The 23,756-nt window shown below is 39.9% G+C and overlaps 1 protein-coding gene across 1 annotated transcript in view; it reads left to right on the forward strand.

The window, feature by feature from the left end:
- The window catches only part of MAN1A1 (mannosidase alpha class 1A member 1), a 148,729-nt gene that overhangs the window by 119,749 nt on the left and 5,224 nt on the right, over positions 1–23,756 (forward strand). The window contains exons 6-10 of the mRNA XM_081094754.1: positions 7,809–7,932; positions 10,033–10,126; positions 16,140–16,255; positions 19,337–19,556; positions 21,100–21,272. Of these exons, the coding sequence (XP_080950880.1) occupies positions 7,809–7,932; positions 10,033–10,126; positions 16,140–16,255; positions 19,337–19,556; positions 21,100–21,272 (727 nt within the window). The remainder of the gene's footprint in view (positions 1–7,808; positions 7,933–10,032; positions 10,127–16,139; positions 16,256–19,336; positions 19,557–21,099; positions 21,273–23,756) is intronic.

Here is a 23,756-nt window from a genome sequence, read left to right on the forward strand (position 1 = left end):
ATTCTTTCATTTTAATGAAAAAAGACCAGCCTGACATCACAAAAATGGGAAGGACAAAAAAGACAATCATTTCAATTGAATAAAATGTAGCCTTCATAAAAATTTACCATCCTGTCCTTACTCTCCTTATTTCACCATAACTCTGGGAAAACACAACTTCAGACCACTTCAAGTTTGTGATAGTAGCCTATGTGATCAGCCTAAAAAGAATGTTTTCTTTTAGTATATTTTTATTGATTTCAGAGAGGAAGGAAGAGAGAGAGAGAGAGAGAGAGAGAGAGAGAGAGAGAGAGAGAGAGAGAGAGAGAGAGAGAGAGAAACACCAATAATGAAAGAGAATTGATCGGCTGCCTCCTGCATGCCCTATGCTGAGGATCGGGGCTGCAACCCGGGCACGTTCCCTGACCTGGAATCAAACCGTGACCTCCTGGTTCATAGGTCAACGCTCAACCACTGAGCCATGCTGGCCGGGCTGGAATGGATGGGTTTTTTTTAAATTGACTATAAGAGAGCTATATGGTGACACTAATATAAAATTAAATTATTCACACATGTTAGAGGTGAAAACCAATGACACAACACTTTCATTATTATTTTTTAATTTTATTAAATGAAACATGTATCAAGTGCCTCTGTTTCTTGATACTGCCCTAGACGTAGGGATTACACAGGTGTATCAACCAGTCAGTCCCTGAGGATATTTGACTGGAAGAAGAGAGCAGTCCTGGACATTCTGGTTCCTGAAAGACTGTAGAACAGAATCTGGAGAATTAAAAGCCGGGGTCTGTGCTAATTGCATTTAGTTTGATCCAAAGGTGAGTCATAGACCCATCGAATGAAAGGCAGACAAAGAGATGAATAAACAGCCCAATTTTACTAAAGTCTTGAATCTTAAATAATGTATTTTAATGATGATTTGTGTTAAACTCTTAGAACAATGGAGCAAATGTATATAAAACCAAAGGAAGGAGATGTCTGGCAAATTAATATTAGTGGATTACCAGTTCTGAAGATGGACTGTACTATGCTCCTGTTTATCCTGAGGTTTTTAGAAAAGTGTCTGGATAAAAATGCTTGTCTGTAGCCTCCCTCCCTGGTGTTAAAGGATGTGATGCAGTGATTTACAGCAATGGATCTGAGATATCCCAGGAATTCTAGAGGCTACCAAGTGGAACTTAGCAGGCCCATACCGTAAAGAGAAACAACTCCACAATGGACATTTATGCCTCCAATACACATCCCCAAATCCATCCCCATTATCAGTTCAGACAATTAAACTAACATCTTCCAGCTGGTACCTATGTAGATATTTTTGTGTGAATATAAGTTCACTTAAAAAAAAAAAAAGAACTAGACATACTGCTAAATTGTTTATAGTGGCAAAAATAAATAAATTAGACTGAATGTCCTGTAGTAGAGGTATGTTTAAATTAGAATTTATCCAATCAGATACTCTGCATTCAACAATAATAATATACATTGATTGGCATGGGGCATGTTCATGAAAAATGTAGTGTATATTTAAAACAATGTATAGAATATGATTTGTTTTTAAGTTTAGTAAAGTGAATGTGTTTGCATGCCTGCACACCCTACATGCACTGAAATGCTTTTTCATCAGTACTGTTGATAAGATATCCCAGTTTGCCTATAAAACTGGGCAGAAGCTACATTCAATTATTGCAGTCTGTTGTTTATGGTAGTCAAGGAGATCTAACTCAAAGGACAACTAGAAAACAGACTTTTGGCATCGTTGGACCTGATGAGCAGATTATTTACAGAATTAGAGAGGGCTTCTCACCATCTCAGTCTTTGTAACTCCCAGCCTCTCCTTCAATCCTCAACAGCCAGATACAGGGACCACCGTATTAAGAGTGAGAATAAACTAACAATCTTTGATAGTCAGATACAAGGGCAGCAGTATGGAGAGCGAGAATAAACTAAAAGGAAAGTATTCCATTTCAGTCCTGTATAAAATACCCATAATACGAAGCAAGATATGGTAATTTTAAAAACGTTATTTTGGCTCTATGTTAAAAAATGTAAATATGAGAATCCTTTGGAGATTTTGCCCACATGCTGCTGTTCAGAGGTAGTGAGCTGTAGATTAAGAATCAATGTGATCAAACGGCCGCCCTTATTCGCCTTTTTCTTTCCCCGTGGGATAGACCTTGGGGAAGTAGTTCTCCGAAGTCTACCTTTCCAAGGGCCTACAGTAGAATCTTGGCTAGTTTTCGAACACCAGCCCCTGGAACTGCTGGCTCCACTCTTCGTGCGGTTCTAGACCACAAACCAGAAGGAATGGTTCTGCGTGAACCTTTCAGGAAAGAGGTATTTGTAATGAGTGACGACGAAATCACTTACGCTCAACATCACTGAGCTTTGGGAGTACAGTTAAATGGAGCAATCACTTATGAACTTTCTAATTAGTCTTTTCTAATTTGTGCTAAAACCCAGAAGGGATAATATTAAGTTACCTGCTCTTTGGAAATACCCATGTGTGCCTCTCCGTTTGCATATATAAGTAAGGCTTTACCATAATACACAGAACGTGAGGGACATTTTTCTCCTAAAACTTGTTAAACTCCATTGGCCCCCCCCCCCCCCCCCAGGGAGTAAGCTGTATTCCCTACTCTGACCTTGAAGGGAGTTTGTTTACTCCTCAGCTAATCAGAAATTATTCAGGCATGAATCCTCAAGAAAATTTTTATTGGCCCATTTCCCATTTTGCATAGAATAGCAAGCGGCAAGGAAAAGTAAATTTAAAAGTGAGAGCTAATTGAGACTTTACAACTCTTTAATGCTTTATTTATATATTCATCTGGCTTTTTGGAATTGTTTCAGTTCTGTAAATTATTATTATTTTTTTGCTGTATTCAATTATACTGAGTAGCCAAATGTATTTATTAAGGATACAAATGGGCAATAACTATAACAAAACTTTAGGTACCTCAATGTAAGATTATTTTGGAGATATATACCATCAATTTAGAACAACCCTCTGGCTATTTGACTCATTTCAAGCTCTGGCAAAAGAGTTAGCAGCTTTCCCATGGGATTCAGCCCTTAGTAGAATAGTGTCATTAGTACTATAGTTCCTTTCTTTTGGTGCTATTAACCATTCCCGGGAGAGAGAAGGAAAAACATATAATGCCCATTGCTTATCAAGCTATGAGGTCAGTAAAAAATTATACCTTTTTGTTTTGAGTGCAGTATACTGCCACTGCTGATAAACTACATTCAAATTAAGACTCTAAAGAATAAAATAGTATTTCACGTTTTAAAAAGATTCATAGTGATTCCATTTTTGAAGACATGATTCTAATTGTAGTTTCCAAAATCAGTTATTTTTCATTTTGATGTTTGTTTTCAAAGAACTATTACCTTTGTAGACTACTGGAAATTTAAATTAAATGAAAACTTGACACATATATATTTGACCTTGAACAATGTGGCGGTTAGGGATGCCAACCCCCAATGCAGTCAAAAATCCACATGTAACTTTTTTTTTTAAATATATTTTATTGATTTTTTACAGAGAGGAAGGGAGAGAGATAGTTAGAAACATCGATGAGAGAGAAACATCGATCAGCTGCCTCCTGCACATCTCCTATTGGGGATATGCCCGCAACCCAGGTACATGCCCTTGACCGGAATCAAACCTTGGACCTTTCAGTCCGCAGGCCGACGCTCTATCCACTGAGCCAAACCGGTTTCGGCCCACATGTAACTTTTGACTCCCTAAAACCTCAATTACTAATAGTCTACACTACTTACTGGAAGCTTTATGGATAACATAGACAGTTGATGAACGCATTTTATTTGTTAAATGTATTTTGTACTGTAGTCTTGCAATAAAGTCAGCTAGAAAAAAGAAAATGTTATTATAAGGAAATCATAAGGAAGAGAAAATACATTTACAGAATTTATTGAAAAAAGTATGAATATAAGTGGATCCCTGCAGTTCAAACCCATGTTGTTCAAGTGTCACTCCAAAATTAAATGCCACTCCAAATTAAAATGGGAAAACTGGAGATTGGAGGAAACAGAAAGAAATGAAATTATAGTGACACAAAAGCCTGAAGTTCTTTTCCAGGATTCCTTGAACCAAAACAAACACTTGGCAGCTCCCCAGATCGTGCTAATTGCCTTTTTGTGTATACATTTCCATATGCTGACTCATGGTTTGGGCTTAAAGTGCAGTCATTGTAACACCATTTGGAATATTAATAAAATATTCTTTTCTTTCATGCCTGCCTTGTGGAACTAATTGTTTCTGAAAACAAACTGTTACTTTATCTTTAAAGTATTTTTTAAATAGTATTAGTGTTGATAAATAAAGACAAAATAGTTAAAGAACACAAGGACTGCCTTTAAAATACTGTGATAAGGGAACTGAGGTTAAAGACATTTTTAATCAAATGTATTGGGGTGACATTGCTTAATAAAATTATATAGGTTTCATGTGTACACCTCTATAACACATCATCTGTATATTGTATTGTGTCTTCACCACACCTAGTCAAGTCCAAGACATGTTAAATCCTCTATTCCTTCAGATGAGACTCATTTTGAGCGAGAGGCCTAGAAAGCTTAACCTTTTGAATCATGCTATGCCCAGGGCACCCTGACCCCCAGACCAAAGGAGCAAGACTCTCTGTAGATTCATTTCCCTTTGTCACAGCTCCACCATTTTGGTGTCAAATGCCCACTGTCCATATATGTCACTTTAGATATTAGAGCCATACAAATATATAGACTCCTGAGTAGAGTCATAGACTTTAAAGATAAGAAAGATCTTGGAACTCATTCTGTGAGTAACCAGTACTTGCTTCTCACTCACTGCACATGTGCTGTGCATCTCCCTGACACACACGCACACATGTTAGCTGTGATGGCCCATAGTCTGTGCCCCATGTCCTCACCCAAGCCAACTTCCAAGTCTTTAAACTTTTGCCTAAGAAAAGGCAAGTGGCCTTATTTAATATCTAGATATAATGATGCTTTCTCTGATTTCTTAAAACCCTTCTTTGACTAGTGCAACTGTTAATCTTATAATTTTACTGAAATGCATTAATTCTGTAGGTTGAAAACGTGGTATCGAAAGCCATCCTTTCATATAACATATTATGTATTCTAGACTCAGCATTCTTTCTGTTACCATGAGATATCCTTTGTCAGTGCTTTTAATGTTCTTGCCCCTATGTAATTAAACAGTGATAGCAAAGAAGGCTGTTTGCCTGTTGATATGAATGTGTGCAAAGGAGGAGTTTATATGTAAAATCCTTTTAAATCTTACTTGCTTAAAAACATATTGAAAGTTTTCATTATATCTCTGGTTTTCTCTTGCCTTATCATGTTAATAGCAGGGAACAAATGTCTGGATACAAAAGTAATTTGAATTGTAGTTTAGTGTGTATGTACTGCTTACATTTTCCATCTGAGTGCGCCACCACACTCTCTCCTACCCTGCACTGAAAAGAACAAGTCCTAGAGAGCTGGGAGTGGGCTGGGTTCCTCAGCATGCTGTCCTCTTCCCTCTCCAAGATGACGTCATCATGCCCTCCTCTCCTGGCACCACCATACTAGTACATTGCAGCTTTGGGCTTAATAATCTCTCTAGAACCTAGAAATTTATAATTTTGCTTAATGTGCTTATTGACTTTGGTCAGTGATAGAATGGTTGGGCTATAAAAAATAATGTCATGACAACATATTAATGACTGATTACTATGTGCATGTGCCATATGTTAATAAAATTTTAATGTAGCTGTTCCTCTTATCTGGATGATTAGATGTTCTTTCTATGTAAGTCAACCATGAAAATAAAAACTGACTCATGTTCTCAGAACTTAATAAATATCAGGCATTTCTAAAATAAATGAATATCTGATTTTCAGATCTCTCTGCTTACTTTTTTTAAAATATATTTTTATTGATTTTAGAGAGGAAGGGAGAGGGAAAGAGAGCTAGAAACATCGATGATGAGAGAGAATCATTGATTGGCTGCCTCCTGCACGCCCCCTTCTGTGGGTTGAGCCTGCAACCTGGACATGGGCCCTGACCAGAATCGAACCTGGGTCCCTTCAGTCTGCAAGCCAACGCTCTATCCACTGAGCCAAACCAGCAAGGGCCTCTTTTGCTTACTCTTTATTAGGTGTACTTTAAGTCAGAGTTTTGGAACAAAGTCGAGATCTCACTCTATAAAGAAATCAGGAATAAGGATGAGGCCAGCTTAGAAGTCACGAACCAGATGTCCAGGTTGCTTTCCTTTCTTCAGCCTTTCTTGGCAGCCCTGCAGCAGGACATGCAGGCTGGAAGGCTTTGTCCAGAGCTGTGAAAATATAAGTAAAAGACAGAAGGGTTAGCAGACCTAGGGGACACCAAGAACTGTTTAACTGGGGCCAAACTGGAAAGAAAGGAAAGTGAGACTCCCACAAGGCTCAGACGTGGCCTCAGTGGAACCCGTAGCCTTCTCTCCTGCTGCCTTTCCTGTCCTCCACTCACAGGTATTGCAGCTGCCTCCAGCTCCCAGCTAGCCCTTCTGCTGTGTGTCTCCATGTCCACATTCTCCCTCTCTCCATTCTTTCCTTACGGCTTCTTACTTATCCTTCAAGAATCAACTCAGGACTCCCCTCCTTGAAGAAGCCTTTTGTGATCCTCACTGTGTTGGATCTCATGTCCTGGCTCTAGGTGCTCGGGGAACTCTACACACATTTACGTTGGCATTTACCGCAGTCAGTTGGAATTACTTATGCTTAGATCTTTCTCTTCCGTTACACTAAAAGGTCTTTGAGAAAAGAGTGATTTATCCATCTTGCAACCCAGTATCACGCGTAGTCCGTGGCAAAGAGTAGGCATTTAATAAATGCGCATCTGAACTAAAACCAAAATGTGGGTTTTCAGATTTCTGCAAGGGAATTGACTGGTTAGGAGAATCATTGACTTTATTCTTTATTTGAATTATTACCTATGTCTTGACAGTGTAAGTGACTTTCCAGAAATAAACTGTACCCAAGAGTATGATCATGTTTCAGTAGCCTCTGTGTGTGTGTGTGTGTGTGTGTGTATTTAGAACTTACTCTTTTTAAAGAGCATTTCTCCAAGATGAGAGGCAATCATTTTTGAAGCTCCTGCCTTTGACCCCTTTTAAATTTGAATTACATAAATTTGCTGACACTTTTAAGCATAGATTAAATATGTCAGGGAATGAGTAAATCCTTAGAAAATATACTTAGGATATAGGTAAAATGGTATGAAGAGAAACATAAGAAAGGAAGTTCAGTAAATGGAAGGTTTGGAGAGAGTATGGTGTAAGTGGATTACTAATGAATCTTTGAAATGTATCCAATACCCAAGAAAAATCTGCATATCATGTGAATGTCTATAGAAGTCCATGGAATCTCAGGCTGAAATTAATTAAAATGTCGAAGTTCTATAGGTGGGATTTGGGAACCGGTGGGGATGTTTTGGTATGATTTCGTTTAATATTCTACTTGGAATGTGTATACATCTCTATATGACACATGTACCTTCCAAAATGTTTATCTGTTCATCACCACCAGCAAGCACATAGCAACTTCTCTGTGACTTAAGTCAACACCAATTTTCAGTTTGGAAATAGAAGTGAAAGCCTGAGACTGGTTTCCAGTCAAAGACAACTATGCTTTCAAATATCCAGAGTGGACTATGAGCTAAGGAGCCATTACTCAAAAGCTGTCCCTTTCACTTCTACTGTGTAGAGCCGGTGGGAAAAAAAAAAGGAAATTAGTCTGACCCATAACTCTTCTATCTATTCTCCTTTTTAGTGGGATTGGAAGGAACTGGCCCTGGGCCTCAGGAGGCAGCAGCATTCTGGCTGAATTTGGGACCCTGCATTTGGAATTTATGCACTTGAGCCAATTATCAGGAGACCCCATCTTTGCTGAAAAGGTGAGATTCTCCACGACGCCTTGCATTGCAAAGCATCGCTTGTGAGAAATAGTATCCTCTGCTGAGAGATTTGATAATATTGGATGTGGAAAAGAACAACCAAGTTTAATATAGCAGCCCTGTATGAAGTTTTGTTACATACGCCTTTCCTTTAACCAACTGTGAGCTCACAGTCTTTCCATGCATGATTCTAGCTCAGCGTGAGAGCGCCTGGCTTCTATGGCTGATTCCCTACACCTCAATCAAGTCACTTTCTCCGAACTCTTTTTCCTATCTAAAAATATATAAAGCTGTATGGACTATATGAACCAAGTATGTGAAAGGCTTTTTAAACTCAGGGTATTATATGAATGCAAAGTAGCTATTGAATTAATTTCTAATTTTTAAGAAAGAAACATAGATATTTGAATAAATCCGTTTCACCCCACCACGCTGCCCTTAGCTTCCACCCCACGTCTCTGCTCCTCGTTACAGCGGAATCCCTTGGAAGAGTTGTCCCTGTTTGTTACCCTCCCTCTCTGTCTCCCACTTTCTTGAATGCTTTCCCGCCCAGCTACTCTGCCAGCCACACCTGTCCCGGTGACCAGTGAGTGCCACATTGCCAGACCCAGTCATCATCCTCACCCTGGTCTTCCTCGCCCTCTCAGCGTTTGGTGTGCGTGGTCACTCCCTCTCCCTGAGACGCTCTGCCCGTGGCAGCGGGCACAAGGTGCTCCCTGGCTTGTCTGCTTCCTTCCTGGGTGCGGCTTCTCATTCTCCTGTCTGGGACCCTCCTCGTCGCACTGACCTCTAAACATTAGAAAACTTCGTTCACCCTGGGCCTCTTCCTTTTGTGCTCACTCCGTACATCATTTTGCCCATGGGTTTACATGCTGTCTATCTGCTATTGACTCCAAAGTTATCGTTTCAGTCTCAACCTGTCCCCTGACCTCCAGACTCCAAATCCAAGTACCTATTCAGCATTTCACTGAGGCAGGGTGGGGAATGTATGGCCCTCGGACTGTACGAGGCCCGCAAAATCATTTGGTCTGGTCCTGCCAAGGCGTTAGGGGTGAGTTAATTAAATGTTTGACCAAATACAACAGGCTAATTTTTAAGTTGATCATTTTTTGTGGCCTGCAAATGATGTTATAAATATCCAGATGGCCCTTGGCAGAAAAAGGGCCCCCACCCCTGCAGGGGTCTCCTAGCTCCCCCTTAAAACGTCTCAGACTCAGCCCCCACACCTGCTTCTACTCCAGTCTTCACATCTGGATAACTGAAACCTCAGTTCATCCAGTGGCTCAGACCCAAACCCCAGTGGCCACCCTGGTTCCTCCCTGGTAAACATCAGGTCCAAAGCATCAAGAAACCCTTAGGCTCTATGCTGTTCCGTCAGCTGCCACACTGGTCCAGGCACCCATCATCTGTCACCTGGTCTGTGCAGTAGCCCCCTGACTGCCACTCACTCTCTGGCACCCCATTCACACCAGTTACACACACATGTCTTCAGTTATCGCCCCCAGCATGACATAAGCCCTCGTGGCCTGCAAGGCCTGCGTCTCCCCTTTGCTTCCTGTCCTCCCAACCCACTCTCTTTTCATGCCTTTTGTCCTTGCTCCTCCCTCTACCCTGATTGCTCTTCCTCAAATTTCTCCATGGCTTGCTTCTTCATTTCTTCAAATGTCTGCTCAAGTAATCTTCCATCAGCCTCCCCAGCCCACCCAGCTCACCACTCCACAGCCCTCTGCCCTATTACCATCCTGTGTTTTCTCCATAGCACTTACTATCACAGGTTATAGTCCTCACACTGCAGATATGATATTTCTTTATGCAAAGTCTTTCTCATCCCACCAGCATGGACTTTGCTCATCTACTGAAACGTCACTAGTTCCTTGTATGGCATCTGGCATGCGGCAGATCAGTGTGACTGTGTTCACTTGCTGCCTATTATTTTTGTAAGCTGATAGCGACTATCTTTGTTCTAATTCTGCATCATTTAAATCAACCTTCATCAACTTTTTTTTTTCTAATATGCAAAACTATTATCAAGAAAGAGAGAAGAATGGCACCAAAATTGTTCTTTGGATTTTCCCAGTAACATTTTATTTTCTATCGCAGGTAATGAATATTCGGACAGTACTGAATAAACTGGTGAAACCACAAGGCCTTTACCCTAACTATCTGAATCCCAGTAGTGGACAGTGGGGTCAATGTAAGTCAAAAGATTATCACTGTTTGCCCTGTTGGGTGTGTCTCAGTGGTTAGAGCAGCCGTGGGCAAACTACGGCCCGCGGGCCGTTGAAATGAATAAAACTAAAAAAAAAAAGACTGTACCCTTTTATGTAATGATGTTTACTTTGAATTTATATTAGTTCACACAAACACTCCATCCATGCTTTTGTTCCGGCCCTCCGGTCCAGTTTAAGAATCTATTGTGGCCCTCGAGTCAAAAAGTTTGCCCACCCCGGGGTTAAAGTGTTGGCCCACGCAAAGAAGGGTCTCGGGTTCGGTTCCCGGTCAAGGGCCATACCTGGGTTGCAGGTTACATCTCCGGCCCGGTTGGGGAGCCTGTAGGAAGAAACCAATCGACGTGTCTCTCATACTGATGTCTCTCTCTCCCTCACTTCCCCTCCCTCCCTTCCACTCTCTCTAAAAATGAATGGAAAGAGTACCCTCGGGTGAGGATTAACAACAATGAAAAAAAAGATTAGCATTGTTTTAGCTCTTTATGGTACCCAGCACTGTCCTGGTAACAGAGAGAAACGGCAGAATAAAGCACAGTATATTTGGGAGAATGTTTAGAAAAGGAGAAAGAAGACCCAGTTCCTTCAATAAATAGGCTTCTGTCACTAGGCAGACTGTAAGTGTTACCAGGAAACTAGAGTGTTTATTTTCCATGCGGAACTGTGAGCATGAGGACATATAAGCACATTTAAAGCTATTGATCAGAAAGGGAAGATCTCGTCAGGGTAGTGGGGGGACGTTAGCCTGTAACAAACTACACATGTGGGCGGGGGGGGGGGAATTGTTCCTTTGTTTTAATGACTAACATCAGGATTTTCTATAGAGTAACTAGATCATTCTACTTCATAACAGCTACTTTCTGCTTGACTACAAGATGAGAGAGGAGCCTGAGTCTTTAAGAGTTGGGAAAATGAAAGAGCAAACAGCATATTTTTTCTACTTAATTTTAAGCCAGCAGGTAAAGGTGTCTTGCCAGTAGAGTTCTCTTTAGGGTAGGAGAAAAGTATTGTGCCAGAAGCCCTCACTTGAGATCCTGGCAGACTTTGACCAGCGGTGTAATGATTCAGAGTCGTTGAGAGAAATGTCCTCAAGCTGATTTGGGAAACCAGTGGTAGATGAAGCAGCAACTGAGAGCCAGTGAAGAATACTAAGTGAGATGCCTAGCTGTGCCGAGTGTGTTCAAATGCCTTAAAATTTACTCTAATTTGAGTTTTTTCATTATATTTAAATGCCATATATTCTTAGATGGCTGTGCCTCACTGCTGCTGTAGAATTACTTTGCTTAAAGAATAACTTAGTAGAAAAAAATGCTAAAATCTATGAGTGTTAGTAATGGCTTGGAAAGGCCTAGCTTTTGAGATCATAAAACCATAATCAAGGTTGCCACGTAACCTCAGTGTGGTCCACCAATCACTGGGCATCCCTGAGACCTTTCAGAGAGTCCACAAGGTCAAAGGTGTTTTTATAATAACATTAAGACTGTCTGCCACAGTGCTGACATTTGCACTTAGGTTGCAAAAGTACTGATGGGTGAAACTACTAAAGTGAGAACCATAGCAGAGGCTCCAAATATTCGTCACATTTTAAATCTTCACAGCGAGTTTGAAAAAGAAGAGGGGGGGGGAGGGGAGCCAGTTTCACTTATGAATGTTCATAATGAAGCAAAAGTAAATTATTGATTCTAGTACATCTCAGCCATTGAATACACATCTTTGTAATATTCTGTGTGATTAAATCCAAAGTACACTTAAAGCACTTCTGCTGCTTAATAAAGAACAGTGGGTTGCCTCACAGAAAAGCACTTGTGTGATCCTCTGAGTCCTGAGCTGAACTTACTGTTTCACGGTCACCAGTTCTACTTGAAAGAACAACAGCAGACAGGCTGGTTTTTCCGAGTTGGGCAATTCGTAGATGTGTTCTTGAAAATGAGCCCGTCCACTTCAAGGAAAACTGGCAGTATCTGTCCCAGTGATAACATTTGAACTCTGCATGAACATTAGAATCTTGGGAAACTTGTATATGCCACTAGGAATGGACTCATTGCCTTTAAGCAACACTTGATGACTGTTCTGATGAGATTGGTGGAGACACTAACAAATGTATAATGAAATGTGTCAACATGTAGAAGATCTGCATAATTCAAGTGAGCAATATTTTCCGAATGACCAAAGCATGCTTTTACAAAATCACGTAAAAGACCCATTCAAAGCACAAGGGAGACCAATGGATTTTAATGCAACCACACAAAAATGCATTGATGTGGTTTCTAATTCTACACTGCAACTTTTAAAACACTCTAACCTTTAAAAAAAAAAACCTACTTGTCCATTTTTGTTGTATCAAAGAAAAGTATCCACAATAATCTGAAAAGCCTTAAATATTCTTCCCTTTTTCAGCTGTATAACTGTGAGACTGAGTTTTTTCATCTGTTTTAGCCAGGACAACATATAGTATAGGTGGCATGTAGAGCAGATATGAAAATCCACCTGTGTTCTAGAACAGGAAACGTCAAAGAGATTTACAAAAATATGAAATAGTGTCACTCTTCTCACTAATTATTTTTTTTGTAAAAATATAACATTTTTATGAAAAAGAATTTATAAGGGGTATATTATTATTGCTGTAAATATATTAAGAAAATGTATTAAATTCTATTTTAATTTCCGATATTGTCAATATTGGTAATATTACAGAAACAAGTTTTTTGGAGTGCTTATTCATTTTTGAAAGTATAAGGTGGTGCCCTGGCCGGTTTTGATCAGTGGTTGGAGCTTCGGCCCACACACCAAAGGGTGGTGGGTTCGATTCCAGGTCAAGGACACATACCTCGGTTGCAGGCTCCTTCCTGTCCCGGTAGGGGTGCGAGCTGGAAGCAGTCAATCAATGTGTCTCTCTCACATCGATCGGTGCTTCTGTCTCCTCTTCCCCACCTTCTACTGTATCTGAAAGAAATGGGAAAATATCCTCAGGTGAGGATTTTTTATTAAGTGTAAAGGGGTGCTAAGACCATGAAAAGTTTGAGGGCCACTGGAGTATTTGGGATAAAGCAGAACTGGAGTAGCTTTCTAAGGACAAAATGGCCAGATGTGATTCTCTAAAAGGACAGGGTTTTTAGAGTTCTCCTTCTCATGAAAGGTCAAAAGTTGAAGAAAAGTCTAAGGATTTACTGGGGTTTTTTTCCCCCATGACTTAGGGTTTAGGAGTCACTATGGAAAGGGACAAAAGAGTCCGTTGTACTTGAACATCCTGGCTTCACCTTCTGGGTCACAAATATACTATCTCTTTGGCCATGTTTCCTGGTACAAAGAGCCCTTTATATTTGGATTGCTTATGGGTCAGTTTCCTGGTGGAAAAACAAACAGGGTTGATGAGTCCCCTGTCTCTCCTCCCCCACGCTATCCGGGGTTCCAACCACAAGGAAGACTTATGTTTTTATTCTTCATTCAAGGCCTGCTTGGCTGTGCCCGGATTTGTGCTTGTTCTGTTTCCTTCTGACTCTACCAAGGCCCAGCTCGATTGCCACCTCTTCTGGGAGACCTTGTTCACGACCCCGGTTGGAATTTGTCAGCACCCATTCCTCCTCTAGTCCCCCCCTTCTTCCTCCTCGTCCCAACACTTCGGGTACTTTCCAGTTACAGGCCTTTTCCTAATGATTTGGATACTTACCCCTCAACCTAGAGACCCAAACTTTTGGGGGCTATGACTGCGTCTTAGTCATATTTGTTAACCCAACACACGGGATCTTGCTCCAGTAGGTGTTCACTTAACTTGAATTTTGTGGACATTCATGCACTCTGTAGCCAAACTGACTATCTTTCTGCCTCTGCTCTTAATAGTGGTTCTATTTATTCTCTTGGAGCAGTTTTCCTTGCTCTTCAGTTGTGACTCAGAGGCAGCATCTGGTCCTGGTCACTAATCATAGAAAGAGATCTGGTGGCTGTTGAGACCAGATGTGGGTCTCCATAATCAATAAACAATAATTGTCACTCTTCTCTGATTAATATAACAACACTAATATACATATAGTGCCACTAGCATCACTGGGGGATTGCTCTGAGGAGAGACGTTCAGATTCAAATTGAAGTCAACAAAATTAAAAAGAGGCTATTGAGTATTCTTTTTGTCTTCTTCTTTTGCCATTTTCTCTCTCTTTAATTATTAGGAATCCTTTTATGGGACCTATTTCTATTGGGAAGAAAAGGATAAATTACCCCCTTTAGAGAAGAACATAATAATTGAGTGACAATAGTACACATTACCTTAGAGCATTTGGGAATAAAAATACGACATATGTTCTTTCTAGCAATAGGCGGTCCCTTCCTACTGGCCAAATCCAGCATGTTCTCTCCTACACCCATGAAGATGTTTACACAGGACCCTGTTGCCAACACAAACAGTCATCCAAAACCAGAGGAAGCTTAGTGAGTGAGATGCTAAAATCTCAAAGGACTTTCTCTCCTCTATTTCCTTTATTTTTATTCTTTCCTAACATGAAAATTTTATAAGCAGGAAATTAAAAAAGTAAAAAATAAACTAGCATTTACTAAAAAATAGTTAAAATACATGTAATAATATGTAATCCTTTTTTTAAAAAAAAAAAAAATCACCAAATGCCCAAAATTGCTTCTTGCATCTATTATAGAATCATAACCCAAGGAGTAGGGAGGAGGGGGGCTCAGAAAATGAAGCCACTGCTTCTGGCTGTTGGGTTTCAACTCTCATCGCTTTAACTCGGAGGACCCGTCTGGATCATGGCCATCATTTCCTATTGTTTCCTTCAGGCCTTGTTATGTTGACAGGAGCCGGACAGTGACCTGCCTGACCATGCATCACTTGCATTTGTCTCCTGCAATCATGTTTATAACAACAGGGCTCATTATTGATGAGATAGGTCTTCGTCTATTTAATTTTTAAATGTCAGAGGTTTCTGTGGTGATTTATTTAGGAAACTGTAAAGGTCACTTCAAACACTGCTGTTTTAAGAACCAGCTTTACAATTGTAAAAACACTCATTTTACATTAAAATTAAAACTATTATTCTGGACTTTTATAATAAAACCCATATTTAACCACTTAACAGATATAGCCCTTCTAGCGTGAATAGATGTGGTCCCTATTAAGATTGACTTAGAAGTTTTGCTTTATTCAGTTGTTTACTGAGTAGCCACTCAATGCAATTTTCCAAAATAAGTGCATCTTTTTAATGCTCGTGTTCTCTATGAGTTCTGTAGATTACATCTGTCTTTGTGGCTAAACATGCTTGAAAAATAAAAGTATAAAGGGCAAAGGGACCCATGTCGTGCTATATGGTGAAGAGCAAGCAGGTCCACAGGCCAGCCTCTGTATGAGTCAAATCAAATGGGACGAATCAGAAGGTTGTAATCTCATTTAGCGTCTGTGAGGCTCAGGTTTCTCATTTTTAATGAGGGTACCTACCCTACACGTTGCAAGATTGTCCTGTATGTAGTGGATCTGGCATAATAAATGGCAGCGGAGGATTGCGGAAATGATGTGTAAGGAAGAGAAGCGCCTGCCACTATCTTCTTTCTTACCACCCCACCCAAGGTGTTTGATCCTTCTGGTTTTATTGCAAACCACTTTTTTTAAAAAGATTTGCTAATACTCATAGCTTTGCCATGGTTTATATTATTGAGCTAAACAAATATTTATTAGAATATATACTGTGAAACATTTTAATTTGGTATTTTTACTAGAGAACCAGATTTTTGGAATTAGGGGGGATTATATATATTCCTGCTTGCAAAATTACCCTGGTAATTATTTAGAGTACATCGCATTAGTTAACAGCACATCTGCTCATTTCAGAATGTCTTTCTGAAAACAAGAGATTTGTTGGAATTTGAATGTAACACTGAGTTGCAGTTGACGTAGGGTTTTGCATCCTAGTAGCTAATGTGATTTTGCTGCATTATCTGAATTAAAGGCTGAATCACTCTAAAATTCATTTCCCTCCCTTGCAGATCATGTATCAGTTGGAGGACTCGGAGACAGCTTTTATGAATATTTGCTAAAGGCATGGTTAATGTCTGACAAGACAGATCTGGAAGCTAAGCAGATGTATTTTGATGCTGTTCAGGTAAACCCAATAGTTAAATCATGTTGCCACTCAGCTCTGACTTGTAACTTACTTATTCAATCAAGCTTGAATGAAAAATAATGGAATACTACATAAGTGAGTTACAGATTATTTCCAGTTAGGAAGAGTAAACTGTCTGCTAACACAACTATAACCATAGTCAATATACTTGATGTATGTAGTTCTCAGAGGGCAGTTAACTTTTTTACATGGATCAAACCTCAATGAAGGTTTACATATCTGAAAGGAAAATGTTTGCACATCTGAAAAAAAAAGGATATTTTTGTGCTTGGAGTCCATTACAATTATGGAGAGGAAAAAATCCTGAATTTATATTCTGAAAATTAAGTTAAAATTGCCTACCTAGACATTTGAAATAAACTTATCTCCGGAGGTATATGGACAGTACTCTCAAATAAAAATCTGAAATCACCCTAATATTACTAACAGTTTTCAGAGGTCCTTTAAAATGGAGGAGGAATGAGAGAGAATTGCGAACTGTATGCTAAGAAGTGTTAGGTAGATACTCTAAAGTACTAGTTTGTTTCCTCACAGTAGTTTAGATGTTATTCACCTGAGTTACAGATTGCATTACTAAACTTCAGGTTGAGTGTGAAATCAAAATTCAGATTAAAATTGTGTCAACACCTCACCACTATGGATTTGTTTGTGAATAGGATTTCTATACTACATGCATATATTTCTTTATGGGCAGTAAGTTAGTGAGGTAAGTCAGAAACTACTTAGCAAAGTCTTTAGGAAGTGGCCAGTGTGAGAGTAAACTAAACCTCAGTCAAAAATGAAAATAAAATTTGAAAGTAAATACAGTAAAGAAAGAAAATTATTTTATATAAAATTTTGTAGCAGAATCAAGTGCACTTCTGATTGTTAAAAGTAGTTTATATGTTTACATATATTTTTTAATATTAATTATTATTAAGGCATCTCAAATAATGTTGTAAAATAATGGTGAAACCATCAAAAAATTGACTGCTTAGAATTCTTTTTTATAATTTAGAATAGTAATTTTTCATATAATTTAGAGTAATAGAGGAGAGAAAAAAATGGAAATTTGAAATTCCAAAAATGCAGCCATTGTTCTAAAATTGGTCTCCCTCAAAAGAGGTCTGAGTGGTTTTGATATAGACTGATTTATTTATTTGAATATAAATGCAACTTGCGTTGCTTTGATTGACCAGAGTAAGTGCCACATTGGTCCCCACTCAAGGCCGATAGGGAGCTTCCCTAATAGAGCAGCTACAACTCTGCTATTTCACATATGAGAACGAAAACCCCTTAGCTAGGACCCGGGCCTGCATTTAGCACAGCCTTTATCCAGGCACGTGATGGACATCAAAGACCTATCTACTCGGATAGGCCCGCACGGCCTCTTCCAGGTTCCTTTTTCTTCATTCCTATGAGGTTTAGGTTTTAACCTAGGGAGTTCCTCTCCATACAGTGTGGTTTCCATTGTGTCATTTTTTAATTACTATCCTGGCAGACATTTCAATTATTCTCATCCTTGCCCCCTAAGACCTGTTGTTCCAGGAAGAGCAACTTTAAAATATGCTTTGAAGTATTTTCCCTCAGTTTCTAGAACTGTACCCACACAGCTTTTAACATACTGTATTTAGACAAACCATTGACAGGAAAGATCCATTAAGAACAATAGAAGTCAAAGTGTTTCTTGTTTCTCTTAATAGTAAAAACACTTGTGCTTTTGACTAAGAAAGCACAGATAGAACACTTAAACTTCTGATTGTGACAAGTAGCCATGTCTTACAGAGCAAAGTTTCTTTGTCTGGTTGTACTTACAGAGATAGATCATTGTTATGGAGAGGGGACCTTGCATTGTTGTTCTGTACAGTTGAGTTGCTAGAGATGTAGTTCATCAGTTTTAGCTGCAAGTGGGTTTTAGAAAGTCTTTAATCCAAGAGTGGTATGGGTTTTTTGTTTTGTTTTGTTTGTTGTTTGTTTGTTGGGGGGGGGGCGGGGTTGGTTGTTTTAATAATAAAATACCCTGAACTTTTTATTGGCTATCATGGCCTTCTCTGGAGACCATACTAAGAATCCACAGTGAGAGATGCTCACCCTGTCACAGGGCCATTGGAGTGATCAGTACCTGGGCAGATGCTATATTAGACAATTAGGATTCTACAGGCTTCATCAAACTAATTGTTTCCTAATATAGAAGGATAAAAATCACAAAATATACAATACTCCTTTTTCCTAATTAATTCTCTATAGACTTGACACTACATTTTTTTAGAGCTACTTTTCCATCCTCTGTATTGCCGGGAGCCGGTCCATGCTTGCTGTTTCAAGGGACCTGGCTCTCCGTGTCCTTCCTTCTTCGCCGACTCCGTCCACACCTTTGGGGACCCCTGAACCCACTGGGGCTGGACCCTGGCACTGTATTAACTTATATTTGCCAACTGTCATACAAACATTGCTGTGGAGGCCTTGGAACTCAGTTGTCTACTTTATATTGAGAAGTAGCAATTTGGTCAGAATCATGCCAAAAATAATATAGTGCTTTATGCAGGATCCATAACAGGGTAATAATGTTTCTTTAATCCATGCTCAAAAGCTATTGCTCTTGCTATGTAGAAAGAATAATTTCTTGGATGATGAACAGGTATCTGCTTGAAGGACTTTATTGCAATTTGTGCTCTGAGAAGTGTAAATAGCTAAGATGTTCAGTTGCATTAAGTAAGAATGAAATATTAATGTAATAACTGGGTCATCAATAAAATTAGCTTAACCACGGTAAATGAGCACAGCAGTATGTTTATTTATTTATTACCATCTTAATTTCATTTGTTTACTTATAATAAAGAAAGGGAAAGTTTTATCTGCCTGTGTATTCATTTTAATTTATTCTTCTCTATCACAAGTTTTATCTGTGTCTACTATTCCCAAATGTGCTTCCTAAAAACCCTTCTTTTTTGATAATAGTATAAAAGGTACAGACACTGTTATAGCTCTAGTCTGCTATGAAGTAATTGTGTGGGGGGGGTACATGTTTTTGTATAAATTTGAGAAGAGATTACAAATGCTGAAAATAAGCGTTATTTTCAGGCAATCGAGACTCACTTGATCCGCAAGTCTAGTAGGGGGCTGACTTACATCGCAGAGTGGAAAGGCGGCCTCCTAGAGCACAAGATGGGCCACCTGACCTGCTTTGCTGGAGGCATGTTTGCTCTGGGGGCAGATGATGCTCCCGAGGGCCTGACCCAGCACTACCTTCAGCTCGGAGCAGAGATTGCCCGTACCTGCCATGAATCTTACAATCGCACATGTGAGTACATGTTATTCTTCATCTACAGTCTATTGCCACATGCTTTTATTTCGTTCAGTAAAGAACTTGGTCATTGTTGCCCTCAAAAGAATATGCACTGTGCCTGATGAAACCTCACAATCATGATTAATATATTAAAGGAATGTATATTTTCAGCTTAAAAAATACTGCTTTGCTACATAAAAATATTTACTCTTAGTTTGCCAAGAAATGGAAATCCAGGCCATAAAACATTAGACCAGTCTAATTTATTGGCCTTGCTTTAGGTAAATACATTGGGTAAGAGTTTCTGTCTCACTGCTAAAGAGATGTAATATATTTTTGTAAATTATCATTAATCTTTCCAGTGTCTCTATGAATATGATTTTGACTTTGACTCCCTCCTTATAAAATAGGGTTTGAAGCACAAAGATTAAATAACCTTTCATGACGTAATGACTTAACAATCCCCTGATTTTCTAGCTAGCTTATAAGGTATTTCCTGGGGCCTTGCACCTATCCACTGGGTGCTCAATAACTGTTGGTTAAATGAAAGAAAACATAGAATCATTGCCTTAGATGACTGAATTTAAAAAATATATTAAATAGCCCTGGCCGGTGTGTATCAGTGGTTAGATTATCGGCCCTCAAATCAAAGGGTCACGAGTTCTATTCCCATGTACCTGGGTTGCAAGTTCAATCCTCCACCCCCAGATGGGACATGGGTGGGAGGCAACCAATTGATGTGTATCTCTCATATCAATATTTCTCTTTATCTCGCTCTTCTCCCTGCCCCTCTTCCTTCCTCCCTTCCACTCTCTCTAAAAATCAATGGAAAAACTATCCTTAGGGGAGGATTAACAAAAAAAAATGTATATTGAGTATTATTTACTAGTGCCCCAGTGCACATTGAAAGGAAATTAATTAGAAGGTGGCCAGTGGGATGGGACTGGGCCGGACAGGCCGGGCACACCCTGGAGCCAACCTCCCATGGTCCCTCCCCAGCCAGCCACACCTGAGGTGACATCGCAGCTTAAAGGTCAGCTGTGGAGTGAGCGAGGTCCCTCTGGCAGGTGGGGTCGCTCGGCCTGGTCTCCGGATCAGGCCGAAACCGGCTCTCTGACATCCCCTGAGGAGTCCCATATTGTGAGAGGGTAATTCTCGGGTGATGCACCCCGGAATCAGGCTCCCTCCTCTCTGGTTCCGGGTGCGTCACCCAAGAACGGCCACTGCCAAGTCACAGCAGCTCAGCAGCCCCTGCGTTGAGCGTCTGTCCCCTGGTGCTCAGTGTGCATCATAGCTACTGGTCAAAGCGTCTGCCCCCAGGTGGTCATTGCACGTCATAGCCACTGGTCAGATGGTGGCTTAGCCTTTTAGATATAGATCGCTTCTCGGCCTTTTGGCTAAGATCAAGTGTAGATATAGAGATATGTTTATAACTATTTCTTAAAGTGATTTGTCCTTGTTCTTGACTATTGTAAAGTACTTTCTAGTTTCAGTTAAGTGGTAGACACTATGCATTGTTCAGGACAATAACCTTTGTTACCCATTCCATATTCTTTAGTTGTGAAACTGGGACCAGAAGCTTTCAGATTCGATGGCGGTGTTGAAGCCATTGCTACAAGGCAAAATGAAAAATACTACATTCTACGGCCAGAGGTTGTTGAGACTTACATGTACATGTGGCGACTGACTCATGATCCAAAGTACAGGAAATGGGCCTGGGAAGCTGTAGAGGTAAAATTTTAATTTGCTTGTGTTTCATATAGATAAATGTCTCAGGGGAAAAAATGTAGCATGTACAGATAAATCTAGCATATCCGCTTTTCTGTAATTGTTAAAGTTTTGACCAGACTTTTTCCATTCGGGACTGAGTGTTTTCATTTAGGTCATCCTGCATATTTGGCTTCAGCTTTTCAGCTTTGCTTAATATAGATAGATAGATAGATGATAGATAGATAGATGATAGATAGATAGATAGATAGATAGATATTGAAGGAGATATCTAGAAAGGTATATTATAAAATTAAGTTTCCATGACTAGAAGTGATAACCACTTAATTCCACAAAGGGTTTAGGCAGCTTGGTGATAGTCTCCCCTTGCCTGTTGTCTACTTCAAGAAACACTGTGTGTGTGTGTGTGTGTGTGTGTGTATTCTCTATTATTCTTTGGGCATTTAAATGATAATACAGTACATACTTTTACTTAGCACTGATGGCGAACCTATGACACGCGTGTCAGAGGTGACACGTGAACTCATTTTTTTGGTTGATTTTTCTTTGTGAAATGGCATTTAAATATATAAAATAAATATCAAAAATATAAGTCTTTGTTTTACCATGGTTGCAAATATCAAAAAATTTCTATATGTGACACGGCACCAGAGTTAAGTTAGGGTTTTTCAAAATGCTGACACGCCGAGCTCAAAAGGTTGGCCATCACTGACTTAGAGTAAATTAGCTACTTAGTTTTAGAAATAACCTGTAGAAGAACTACTTTCTGCAAGTTCAGGTTTCTCTGAATGTCGATAAGCTTTCCATCTGTCCAGTGTGCTGATTTAATTCTTTGCCATCTCTTGGGTCTCTTCCTGCCGAATACGGCATATCATCTTCCTAAACTAAACTATTGTGTGTGGATGCCAGCGGAGGCACCCTCCGGAGTGTGCATCAAACAATGTCTAATTTTAAGAGCTCTTATTCTGAAAGGAGTGGGAGGAAATTCAGGGGATGAGAACAAGCAAAGGCTTTAATTACACTTTCTTATTCTCCACACTCTTTCTTAGAAAGTTTGCTGTCTTTAAAAACAGTCCATTAGGAGCAACTTCTCTCAGGAAATCTTAGATGAATATTGCCTTAGTGTAAAATTTAATATCTCAGGGAGCCGTTGAATCTCGCTTATCACCCTGTTCATTTAGTGTCTGTCTTATCACTAGTCATCACTCATTTTAAGTAATAGCGATTCTTTAGGCCTTTTTTAATATTTTTTTGCAGTTTTCTAATTATATTTAGTCAGTGGTAATTTCAATTTCTTTAGAAATATTTTCTCTGAAAAATGTATTTAAATTACATTTCATCTAAGCTTTGTTGATAGGGAATTATTTTGGTCTTCAATAAGCCAGCAAAGGAATTAAGGCTAGCACTCACCTTAGAAATATCAGTTTAAATTAAAAATAGCAGGAATTATGTTTTTCATCAAATCTAAAACACCATTATTTTATGTACTACTAAGAAAGTACAGCCCTACCAATTAAATTGTGACACAACAATTTTGGAGATGTTAAAATGTGAAAAATGTATGACAGAGACTTGCTCAAAAATGGAAGGTTACTAAATCTCTATTGCCATATGGGCAGGAAGCTATGATTTGCTTGTTCTTCGGGGGCGTTTGTTGGTGAAGGAAGAAGGTTGATATGAGGTGTTAGGAATTTTGCCTGTTGCCCCCTCTTAGTGTAGGATATGATGTGAAATTGTTTCATTGCGTCCCAGTGCAGGGATCCTCCTGTTTTTGCCCCTAGTAACTTCCGCTGGGACTTGAGACGCAGTGGGGAGGGGGGAGCGCTGGGGGCTCTTGCCTTTTCTAAAGCACAGAAATAGAGTAGGCAATACTTACTTCACTGTTGCATGCCCTCGGCCCCTTGTGTTGGTGTTACAGCTGCGATGGGGGATGCCCGTGTGCTGGCAGCACTACCCAAGTGCCCGTGCCTCCCAGCTGTCCCCAGGCAGCTGGCCCTGGTCTGGGAAGTGGGGGAGAGTTCCTGGTCCCAGGGGCAGCCCTACCCAGTGAGATACTGGAGTGGGTGGGTGGCTTTCCCAGTCTTCCTTCTTCAGAGAATAGTTCTGAGATGTGTTCTGCATGGTTCCTTGGAGGTGCAGGCGGGAGGGGGCCCTGGTTGCACACAGCGCGTTTCACTGGCTCCTCTCACTTCCCTGTTTCACTCTCCCCACTTCCTGATATCACCTCCCCCCAAATTTCCTGCATCCAACCCATGACTCATGCTCTATTTGTAGGGGAACCCAAACTAAAACATAGGGGCCCTTGAAAAATCACCAAGTCCAGATTCCACGCAAAGGAAAGACTCCTCTGCCGATCTTCGCAGGTGGCTATTCCTCATCAATTCAAGGACTTTGTAGCGAAAAGGAATATGCTACTAATAACGTGATTCGTGTCATTTTTTTTTAATGGCCTGAAGTATTAGGAAGTTACTCCTTTTAAAACCAGAA

Source organism: Myotis nattereri (assembly GCF_964212035.1).
Source record: "Myotis nattereri genome assembly, chromosome: 6".
Lineage (NCBI taxonomy): Eukaryota > Metazoa > Chordata > Mammalia > Chiroptera > Vespertilionidae > Myotis > Myotis nattereri.